Here is an 11,367-nt window from a genome sequence, read left to right as displayed (position 1 = left end):
ACACACACACACACACACACACGGTTGAATCTGACTTTAGTTCACAGAATGGCTCATTTAAGGTGGACTGAGCTCATTTAAGGTGGACTGACTGTGCTTCTCCATCTGCAGGGTCTGGCTCAGATCTGCGAGACGGTGGAGGAGTGCTGGGATCACGATGCTGAGGCTCGACTGTCGACTGGCTGCGTGGAGGAGAGGATCTGTTAGATCCGTCGTCTCACCACCACCATCACCCCGCCTACCTCCGACCACGCCCTGATGGTCTCCATGCCCGCACCCGTTCCCATGGTAACCAATGTGGACCTACCGCCCAAAGAGTCCAGTATATGAGGTGAAAACACGGAGGCCTGAAGTTACCGCTGACTTTCCTGAAATTCAGTTCAACTTCCTGTGAAATGACCGAACGCACACACACACACACACACACACACACTCTCACACACACACACACTCACACTCACACACACACACACACACACACACACACACATTTTTTCTCAGTGGAATTTTACAAACAGGAAGTACGTGAGCAGCTGCTATTTGACTATGAACTCTTCTTCTCTTGGTCCTTCAGGACAGATTCTACCAGCACACTTTCTTGTTGTTGTCCAGTCATTTGTGTCTTTTTAAAACCAAGTGTGTGTGTGGTGAACACACACACACACACACACACACACACACACACACACACAGGCATTCAGCTCCCGACTCAGTGAATGCTCGTCTATCTCCAGGTACCTCAGAGACTTCCATCACGTTTCCTCTGCTGTCTTCTTCTTCTCCACATCTGGACTTATCTACTCACCTGGCAACTGTGTCACCTAGCAACCACCTACCATCAACCCTCCATCGGGATTTTTTTTACTACAATGCTGCAAACCCTCGTAGGAACGCGATGACTGTTACACAACGAACACCGGCGGCAAACTTTTGTTTTTCTACCTTTTCTGAGACTCGTTTTCTTTTCTATGTTTCTTCTTCTACTGTTCGACGACAAACCTTCGGATCCAACGGGTTGCATCCAGAACGACAGGAAACAGGAAGTGAGGTCAGAAGGAAAGGTGTGAAGGTTTGCGTTCTCTCGCTCTCCGTTTGTGTTCAGCTTTTCTAATTTGAGGTTGAAGACGGAGAGAAGTCTTTTTCAGGAACCAGGAAGTACTTCTTGCATGCAGAGATTTGATTGGCTGACAGCGCTCAACCACAGCATTTTGGTTGGCTCTGAAATAAAACTTCTCAGGTTACCAGGTCTACAGGGGTTGGCAGGGTTAGGGGGAGGGGCTTCGACGTGACGTGGCACCGACCACAAGTTCAACATGGTCGGGTGGGGGCAGGGCCAATGGAGGGTGGGAGGGGTTTATCTGAGGGTGCTCAAAGCCTACTGGCTGAATATGTAAATTTGAAAAAAAAGAAAAGGTGCAAGACCTCATGATGCATCAAGTTTATGCATTCAGGTCGGGCTGTGTGTGTGTGTGTGTGTGTGTGTGTGTGTGTGTTTTGATTTGATACTGTTACATGCTGATTGTTAAATGAAGCGGCCTGTGACCTCTGACCTCCTCAGTTCGGTCACCTTGCTGCAGCAGAGGTTCAAAGGTCACAAGTCACCTCCTCACCTTTTTATTTATTTATTATTTCAACCGGGACCAAAAACCGCAGCTCCATCCGCTACGTTAAGACACGTCAGTGCTAACAAAAGGTTTTTGGACCAGAGGAACTTTTTCATGGTTTTAAGAACGATTGGAGGTTCTCAGAACGTTGCTGTGGTGTCGACGCTGTCCCGGCACAACCTTCACGTAACAACATAAATGTTTGCCGATTGGTCGAACACGAGCCAATGCAGCACCGGCAACCGCCATTTTTACAAACCTGTGTAACTCGTTACCTGTGGAAACAACAGCTCATAACGGGAGCCTTAAAAAGAAATGGAACAAAACAAAGTTACTACATGACCGGCCAGTGTCACCGGCGCTGTTGTGGCGAGACAAGCGTGGTGAACGGTAACAGCACAAAAAACAAAACAAAAAGTCCCTGAAGGTCCGAAAATGTGGAAAAAGAACTGGAAACAAAATCGAAGAACATTAGTTTTGTTTTTTTCAGTGTGTTTTTGTTCCTTCTGTGATGCCATACGTGTAACAGTGAATGTCGATGCTGCTGCTGACGATGATTCAAACTCAAAGATGAATATATTTCTGTATAATCCTTTATATTGTTCATTTGACTTTCGGTGCATTGAACACATGCAACTCTCCGTCTTTGTACGAAGTCAGTGAAGCGACAGGAGACGTTCAAGGAGCGTCAGGCGGGAATGATGTCGCGCAAAAGACAACTAGTTAAACGAGTGGGGGGGAAAAACACATTAAAACAATACTGCTCATGAACCACAGATCACCTCAGTACACCAGAAATACCTCAGAAGACTTTTCTACGTCTTAAAGTTGTTTTATTTTATTAGTTGACTTGTAGTCACATAATATTTTATTGTGAACTTTTTATTCTGTTTTTTTTTATTTTTTTATTTTACTCATTGGAGAGGTTCATTTTTTTTTTTACATAAAATCTCCAAACTGACTGAAGAAGCAAAGCTACCAGGTTACAGAGACTCGAACCTCTACGCTGTAAATAGTTGAAGTGTTGTTTCTTTTTTTAGACTGAACTGAACTGCCGATATTATAAAAGCACCTGGACTGAGCTGGACTACTTCTATCATCCTGTCCTCGTCTCCTCACCTTATTTGTACTCTCTTCTTGTTTCTCATGGTGTGTTCACGCAGAAACTAAATATGTGAGCGACGTGAGTCCGTGAATTTCTCGTTCCCAATCCAACCAAATTCGATTTAGAAAACAAACATTTTAAAAGTTGTTTGTCGTCTTCAGACCTGACAAAGTCTGAATTCAGACTTTTTACACATCTACATCGTGACGAGTTATTTCAGCATTCTCAGATCTGTTTAAATCAAACTATAAACTGTGTAAATAACTGTAGAGTGTGTCTGACAGACATTACTGACACTGCAGCAGCACAGAGACTTCAACAAAGTCAGTCAAAGGCAGCTTGAGGTTGCCGAGCAACCAGGGTCAGCTGCAGGTCAGAGCAATTAACTGCAGCTGTGCTCTGTCTGTGTGTGAGTGACTGCTGAGAGACACAGAAAATCTCTAAATGAAGCCCCTCCAACTAGTGGACACTAATGCCAAACGGTAGGTGGTATCAAAAAGCCCAAATGACCGTGAGCATCCTCATCTTGTCGACCATATGAATGCTGAATTTCAGTGTGTGAAGTTAAAAAATGTGACCTGGGGAGAGAGAGAAAGAACAGGTGCCCCGTGCTCCTTTGGGAAATTTCTCCTCTCCAGTTTACATGGGAGTAGATGGGGCTGTCGGTGGGTGATCCTGGAGCATCAGTGCGTCTCCCGCCAAAACTATAAGTCTGACAGCTTCAGCAGTGATATCGCTGTGTAGCCCACGAAGTTTCCTACGTTTCTATGTAGAAATTATTTCTGTAGAGTGACATTTGTGGCCACGAGAGCCGTTTGCAAATGTATTTTCTGACAAATGTTTCTCTCCCTATGAACAGTGAACCGGCCTGCAGACTCAGTTAAAATGTATTTGTGGGAACACACCGTCATCCCCATCACTCGTGTCCTCGTGTCTTCTCTTCTCCACCTCTTTACTTGTTTCCTGACCTCTTGTCCTCCCTCCTTTCCTCTCCTCTTCTCTTTCGTTTTGCCTGTTCCTTTTCTCTCTGTCATGGTGCCATCTTTCCTTTCCTTCCAACTTCCTGTCGCTCCTCCCTTGTCTTCCACTTCTATTGAATAATTCCTTGTTTCTTTCCTCCTCACCTTAGTTCTCGTCTCCACTTCCTTTTTGTTTTCCTCCTCACCTTAGTTCTCGTCTCCACTTCCTTTTTGTTTCACTGAGTTTGTCTGACGTCGTCAGTGTCGTGCCTTTATTTGACCTCATCTCTGGAGCTTCCTTCTCCACTTCCCCTCTGTCCTTCCTGTGAATGTAAAAGCTCAAGTCTTTCTAAATATTACACCAGACTGTTTGAATGAAAATACATTTAGAACATCTGCTTCAGACTAAAGAGAATGCAGCTTTGATGAAGGCTGAGTGACCTACGTTTGATTCTCCAGGACACAAATGTCACCTCACAGTGTTCCAAATGTATTTTCTGCTCATGTCCAGGTGTGATCTTGATGTGACTCATAACCTTCTCAAACGATGCAGACGACCTGACAGGATGACTCAGATCCAGGTGTTTCCAGGAACATATTACCTCGTTAAAGTTGTTGATGGTGGGAAGACTCTGGCAACATTATTGTTCAGGCTTCACACTCATGTAACCAGAATCCTAAACACGTGTTTGAACTGCCATTTAAAAGGAAACATGAAGCACTGTTCGCATGAAACCAGTGGAGTGTTGGACCAATGTGTTGAATGCTAATAATGCTAAGAACCCAACACAGCAGATGTTTTTCAATTCATATCAATGGAACCACACACTTGTACTGTTAGCACTGATTGGCTAAGATATCACACTCGTACAGAGAAGCCTCCATGGTGGCTCATCACACGGCCGATATGTTGATAGTGATTGTAGCAGTTTGGATAATAAATGTACCTAAAACATGATGTAAAAAAATGAGACGTGATTTATTTATCCCGTAATCAGCTGATGTCGGATCCTCAGCAGGACGTGATGATGGACTAAGAGTGGGAGGACGCAGCGAGCAGCGTTTCCCTGGTTTCTGCTTTCACTGTATTTCAAATAAAGAGTCACCATTGAAAGGCTCGTTCTCACTAATTGTTCAAAGAGTTGCTTCCATTTTTGTGGCCAGTCAAGTGCCTCAAAGAAATCAAGAAGTGTCCACTTGTTGATTTCTTCCGAACATCTAAAAATCTTCACTGGTACATATTGACAGAAACCTGTGGGTCGACCACATGTAATAATCCCAATGGACCCCTTGACTTTGTAGAAACTTCTTCCTCCACAGAGCTTCCTGCCTCTTCGAGTTCAGCACTCAGTCATCAGAGAGACTTTCTGACATGAAGTGGGAATACTTTGATGAACCTGTTACGAGGTCACATGCTTGATGAAGCTTTCTCATGTTAGAACACTAACTTTTTATTCTTCATGTCGACCTCCTCATTCCACTTTCCCAAGCAGAGGTGGGAGACTCTCTGTGGGCTGTACAATGTTTGAGACTAAAAGAAAAGTCCAAACGGAGTCGTGTGAAATCTGATTCAGGGCTTTCATTGGCAAGAGGTTTCCCAGGCATGTTGTCAAGGGGTCATCATGAACAAGTTGCTGCTGTTCCTCCCTGCTGGATAAATGGAGGAGGAGCCAGTGACTCTGAAGGGGTCACATGACTCCTTCCTTCCATTCTTATCCTGAACAAACCAGGTGTGTAGAGACGGCCGCCCTCTGTTTCTATATGGTATTGTGTCGACTGCCCAGCCCAAGAGTCAGTACAGAAACAAATGTTGAAAGTACCGACAAAGTGCAGTTTGTTCAGAAGTCTGAGTTAACTGTACTTCTGTGAACGTAACAAGGTTGTCCAGTGTACATTTTATTTATATATATATACACACACACACACACACACACACACACACACACACAGAAGTGTACACAACACATCCAATTGGCATCCATCTTTTCACGCAGTCTGAAGACGAGACTTAAGTTTATGCTCATCAACAGAGAGGCGGCCATCTCTACAAAACCCTCCACCAGGATGATGATGATGATGATGATGATGGTGATAATGATGATGATGGTGATGATGGTAGTGATGGTGATGATGGTGATGATGATGATGATGGTGATGATGATGATGATGATGGTGATAATGATGATGATGGTGATGATGGTAGTGGTGATGGTGGTGGTGATGATGATGGTGATGGTGGTGATGGTGATGATGGTGGTGATGGTGATGATGGTGATGATGATGATGATGGTGATGATGATGATGATGATGGTGATAATGATGATGATGGTGATGATGGTAGTGGTGATGGTGGTGGTGATGATGGTGGTGATGGTGATGGTGATGATGGTGGTGATGGTGATGATGGTGATGATGATGATGATGGTGATGATGATGATGATGATGGTGATAATGATGATGATGGTGATGATGGTAGTGGTGATGGTGGTGGTGATGATGATGGTGATGGTGGTGATGGTGATGATGGTAGTGATGGTGATGATGGTGATGATGATGATGATGGTGATGATGATGATGATGATGGTGATAATGATGATGATGGTGATGATGGTAGTGGTGATGGTGGTGGTGATGATGATGGTGATGGTGGTGATGGTGATGATGGTGGTGATGGTGATGATGGTGATGATGATGATGATGGTGATGATGATGATGATGATGGTGATAATGATGATGATGGTGATGATGGTAGTGGTGATGGTGGTGGTGATGATGGTGGTGATGGTGATGGTGGTGATAATGATGATGATGGTGATGATGGTAGTGGTGATGGTGATGATGGTGTGAAATGTACATTTTGTACCTTTATGTTTCACTGTTGTAGCTCAACTGTAGAACTCAGACAAACTTGTACTACTGATTTAACTTTAATGTGTCTGCCTGACTGCACGCTGAGAACTGGCTCATCACTGTAAAAAAATCAGCAACAAAACCAAGCGTGTGTTTTGAACTGAAGGAGTGTGGGAACAGATGTTTTTAAAATCTATAAATATATATGTACGTATACAGCAGACGGGAGAGAAATGTCCAGGTCCTGTCCATCATGTTGTAAAACTGTTTGAAGGTTCCAGTGGCTGTTTTCTATTTTTCAATGATTACTGTAACATAGATGTTTAATTTGCAGCCTGATGAAAATACTCGTCTTAGGATTGATCTTTTTTTTAAATGTGCTGTGTGTGTGTGTGTGTGTGTGTGTGTGTGTGTGTGTGTGTGTGTGTGTGTGTGTGTGTGTGTGTGTGTGTGGTCCCTCTCTTCCATAAATCTATTGTAAATCTCCACCCAGTGCCAGGATCATTACTGTATGGATGAGTGTAGTTCAAGTCCTCTCACACACACACACACACCCGGTTACTGAAAAATAAAGATCACTGTAGAACAAGAAGTGTTATTTCAATTGTATCTTTTTTTATATGGAAAATTAAAAATAAATTCTGTCAAATCATTTTACACACATGTTGTAAAATTGTTGCTGTTGTGATTTTTCTTCTTCTGAATCAGGCGTGTCAAACACATGGCACGTCGGCGGTTCGATCCCCGGCTCCTCCAGTCTGCATGTCGAAGTGTCCTTGGGCTGAATACTGAATCTGATGAGCAGTTGGCACCGTGCATGGCAGCTGATGCTATCAGCGTGTGAATGAATATGTAGTCTAATAAACAAATAATATAATAATTATTTTATCGCTTACCCATTTTGTGATTTTTGCTAAACTTCCACTGACAAATAAATGAACGGTCTCTAATTTTAATGGAAAGTTTATTTACACAGTGAGAGACAGAATATTAAAAATATATCCAGAGAATCACTTAGTTATAAAAGTTATACATTGATCTGCATTTGATTGAGGGAAATAAGTAACAGAATAGGACTCAGTACTTGGAGTAGAAACCCTTGTTGGCATGCAGAGGTCAGATGTTTCTTGTAGTCGGTCATCAGGTTTGTGCACATCTCAGGAATTATTTTGGTCCACTCCTCTTTGCAGATCCTGTCCAGATTCTTCTGGTTTCAAGGCGATCGCTCAGCAACTCGCTTTGGTCAAACTTTGAGTGTCTGCATGTTTCATTTAAAGTCTGTTTAACTACAGCATCAGCATCTGTCTGTTTTAGTTAACGGACTCTTAATTTTCCTGCTCAGCATCCATCCAATGCAGTCCAGGTTTTGCCCATCAGTGTGAGACTTAGTCCACTTCTTAAAAACAACAAAACGTCTCATTTAAAGACGACAGTCAGGAACGTGACACTGTAGAACAGTCAGCTGTTTCTTGCTTTTGCTTCAGATTAATCTCAGGTGTCTGGAAAGAAATGGATCCACCTGACAGAGAGCAGCGATCAGGACCTCGAGGGCTGCACGTCCTTTTCTTCGCACCGTGTCGATCACGTCTCGTGCTTTGTCTGCTTTGGCTTTTATTCTGACTGACTGCATCTCACCATCATTTATAATACCATGCTCAAGAAGTCTGTCCAGAAGCTCGTTCAGAACAGGTTCAGACACACTGATGACAAACTCTGTTCGAACTGAGAGCAGCCTGTCCTCTGCTGGGACTCTGACCTCTGCTGGGACTCTGTCCTCTGCTGGGACTCTGTCCTCTGCTAACAAAAGATGGGACAATAGTGACAGTGTTTAAAGCAGACTAAAGACATAGAAGTTGTGCCAGTATAAAGGTATTCATAGAAATTCTACAGATTTCATGATACAAGCAAATTTGTCCCCATTGTTTCTTCCAGACTCAGTCATGTTGGCGGCTTCCTTCCCACTCTCCAGGCTTTCCAATATTTCGTGTGGTTCAGGTCGGACTTTGACTCGGACATTCCAACGTTACATTTTTCTGCTTTAACCAAGTTTTGTGTGTCCTCTCTGCATGGCCCCACCTTTGTTGAGCATCAGTTTATGAACAGATACTCTGACATTGTGCTGGTACAACCCAGAATTCATGTCATGACTGCCCTGACACGAGGCAGCAAAGGCAGGCATGATATGCCACCACCGTGCCCACAGATGAGATGCAGTTCTTATGCTGGAATACCAAACATGATGTTCTCATTTCAAATGGTTGGATTGTCCTTCATTGTACACTGTCTGCCTGACAGCTGATTGGTGAAGGACTTCCTCTTTAGAAGCCTGGTGACCATCCACAGCTTGTTTTCTGAGCGCCACAGAAACCTCCTTTGATCGAGGCATGGCACACTTCATAAAGCGTTGTGCTTTAATAGTGGGTTTATATTCCTTCAATAGGACAGAACAGCTCAACTCACGACTCATTTCCAGCAGCACTGATACAAAAAGCTGTTTGGAAATTCTCCTTTGTTCTTTTCACTTCATTTCTTCTCAGTTTGAAATAAATTATATGAAATAGTTCCCACAGGCACGATCATTTATTCCCTTTAGGCCTCACAGAAGTCCTGACTCATGGAAACAGTCTGTACTGCAACAGCATGGTTGCTCAACCTGGGCAACGTCTATATAACATGTCTATGTAACATTACACTGAGGTTGTTATCAGTAAAACAAAAGTGTAACAGCTCTTTGTTTTCACAGCTCTGCTGCCTGATGGTCTGTTGTCTGTCGTCCACATCACTGATGATGGGATGAGCGTCCTCAAGCCGCTGAAGATCACAGACTCTCATGTGGTTGTCGAAGTCCATCACCTCTCTCTCTTTGGCCTGGTCTGGGATCTTGTTGAGAGGTTGTGGACAAAACCAGTTAATGGTCGAGTTCAGCTGTTCCCTCCCTTCTTAGCTGTCGTCCCTCTCCCTCCCTCTCTCCCACCTTGCTGACCATCACTTCCCCCTCCATCTCCTTTCCACTCCTCGCCCTGTCTCCGCTCCCTCTTCCACGATGCCCCTTCTCCACTTCGCTCCTTTCTTTCCTCCTCCTTTCTTTTTCCTCTTACGTCTTCGGAACCTCTCTCCTCCTCCCTCCCTTGTTCTCTTCCTTCTCCCGGTTTCCTCCTTCCCACTCACTGTTACCTATCCTGTCCATTGTTCCTTTTCCTCTCGCTCGCTCCCTGTCTCCTGTCCCCCCTCCTCATCCTTCCCTCCAGGAGACCACACCTGCCAAGAGAGTAAGAAACTTCATGTTCTTCTCCTGCCGAGGAACGTCGATCTGAAAGAGGTAAAGCTTTTTCCAAGCTGTGTGTTGACAATGTTCCTAAACTGTTGGACGTTTTTTTACAGTGTTGGACCTCACCCCATCCTTACCTGATCCCAAATCTTCAGTATTTGTCAAAACTCTGTAGAAAGGTATCAGAGGCCGTTACAGGCTTTTTAGTTTTCAGTTCCCTGTTTCTGTTTCTGTCCGTCCACTGCATCCCAACAGGGAAACACAAAGAGGGAATTATATTCCAAACAAACTTTGGTAGATCTCCATTTGAAATGTATACAGACTGTTGAAGCCTCTTCAGATAACTTTGAATTTATTTTTGTACAAAAGGAAGACTGAGGATAAAGCCTCTCATTTAAATGTTAAAATGTTCTGATGTCTCTTCAGGTCATAAATCAACAGTTGCCTTATGAGTACATCGAGACCACTCCTCGATGCAGACTCATCAAGAATCAGAGTTACAGTCTTGACTGTCCTGAGGCCACTAAAATTCAGCCTGAGGTGAGTATTTTAAAGAAAAGTCTTTGTTAGTGCTGCAACATGCTGAGTCATCAAACTACTGTGTTTATTTACCTTGAATACTACTTTGTTTTTCAGGAAGAAGAGTTCGACATGGACTTTGGACCAAATATGATCCCGTTTGAGATCTCCTGCCTACAAACACAAAGACTGTGACTGTGACAGTCCAAGACCGAACACAGGAGTGTGTTTGGTCGCGTGAAGTTAATCTGCCCGGTAAAGTCTTCATCCACCTGACAGGACAACAGACACGATAGAATAGAGCAACAGTAACTGATTGATCCTGAGGCGTCTTCATTCTTACTCTGATCGTCGTCAATCTGTATTCATCCTGAAATCCATTTGAACCAGTTTTGAGGGATCTTATTGGCCATTGAGCTCCAGGGTGTATAAACCTATAATGAAAATACTACTACTACTACTACTACTACTACTACTACTATACTGCAATAATGAAAGAGATCTTTGTTTAAAAGTGATTGTTGCTAAAAAACAAAAATCAAGTTTTCACTGGTTATCTTCCAGATTCAAGAATGGCGGAGGACAGAGTCCCAGCAGAGGACAGAGTCCCACAGCAGAGGCAGAGTCCCAGCAGAGAGGACAAGTCCCCAGAGGACAGAGTCCCAGCAGAGGTCAAGAGTCCCGCAGAGGACAGAGTCCCAGCAGAGCAGAGGACAGAGTCCCAGCAGAGGGACAGAGTCCCAGCAGAGTCCCACAGCAGGGGTCAGAGTCCCCAGCAGAGGACAGAGTCCAGCAGAGGACAGAGCCCAGCAGACAAGGCGTTCTCAGTCGACAGAGTGTCAGAGCAGAGTGTTCTGGACCGGTTCTGAACAGCTCTGGATAAACTTTTGCACGTGGCATCATAATGATTGAAACAGAGTCAGTCGAGAAAAGCAAGCAGAAAAAGCACGAGACTGATCGACACAGTGCGAAATAAGGGAGCTGAGGCAGCTCGTCCTGATCGCTGCCTATGTGAGGTGGATCCATGTCTTTCCAGAGAGCTGGACTTAAGCTGAAGCAAAA

At 44.1% G+C, this 11,367-nt stretch overlaps 1 protein-coding gene and 1 long non-coding RNA gene across 2 annotated transcripts in view; both read left to right on the top strand.

Annotated features, from left to right (window-relative positions):
* The window catches only part of LOC109137928 (activin receptor type-2B-like), a 31,777-nt gene extending 29,092 nt beyond the window's left edge, over nt 1-2,685 (top strand). The window contains 1 exon segment of the mRNA XM_027289783.1: nt 112-2,685. Coding sequence (XP_027145584.1) covers nt 112-330 — 219 coding nt within the window. The 3' untranslated portion in view covers nt 331-2,685.
* Nucleotides 2,686-9,768: 7,083 nt separating this feature from the next.
* On the top strand, nt 9,769-10,923 carry LOC113747887 (uncharacterized). The gene is made up of 4 exons (XR_003463968.1): nt 9,769-9,837; nt 10,213-10,326; nt 10,423-10,560; nt 10,870-10,923. It is a non-coding gene; the product is annotated as an uncharacterized LOC113747887 (long non-coding RNA).
* The last annotated feature ends 444 nt before the right edge of the window (nt 10,924-11,367 follow it).

Source organism: Larimichthys crocea, chromosome XVI, assembly GCF_000972845.2.
Source record: "Larimichthys crocea isolate SSNF chromosome XVI, L_crocea_2.0, whole genome shotgun sequence".
NCBI classification, from domain to species: Eukaryota; Metazoa; Chordata; class Actinopteri; family Sciaenidae; genus Larimichthys; species Larimichthys crocea.
This window is presented reverse-complemented; position numbering and strand designations above follow the sequence as displayed.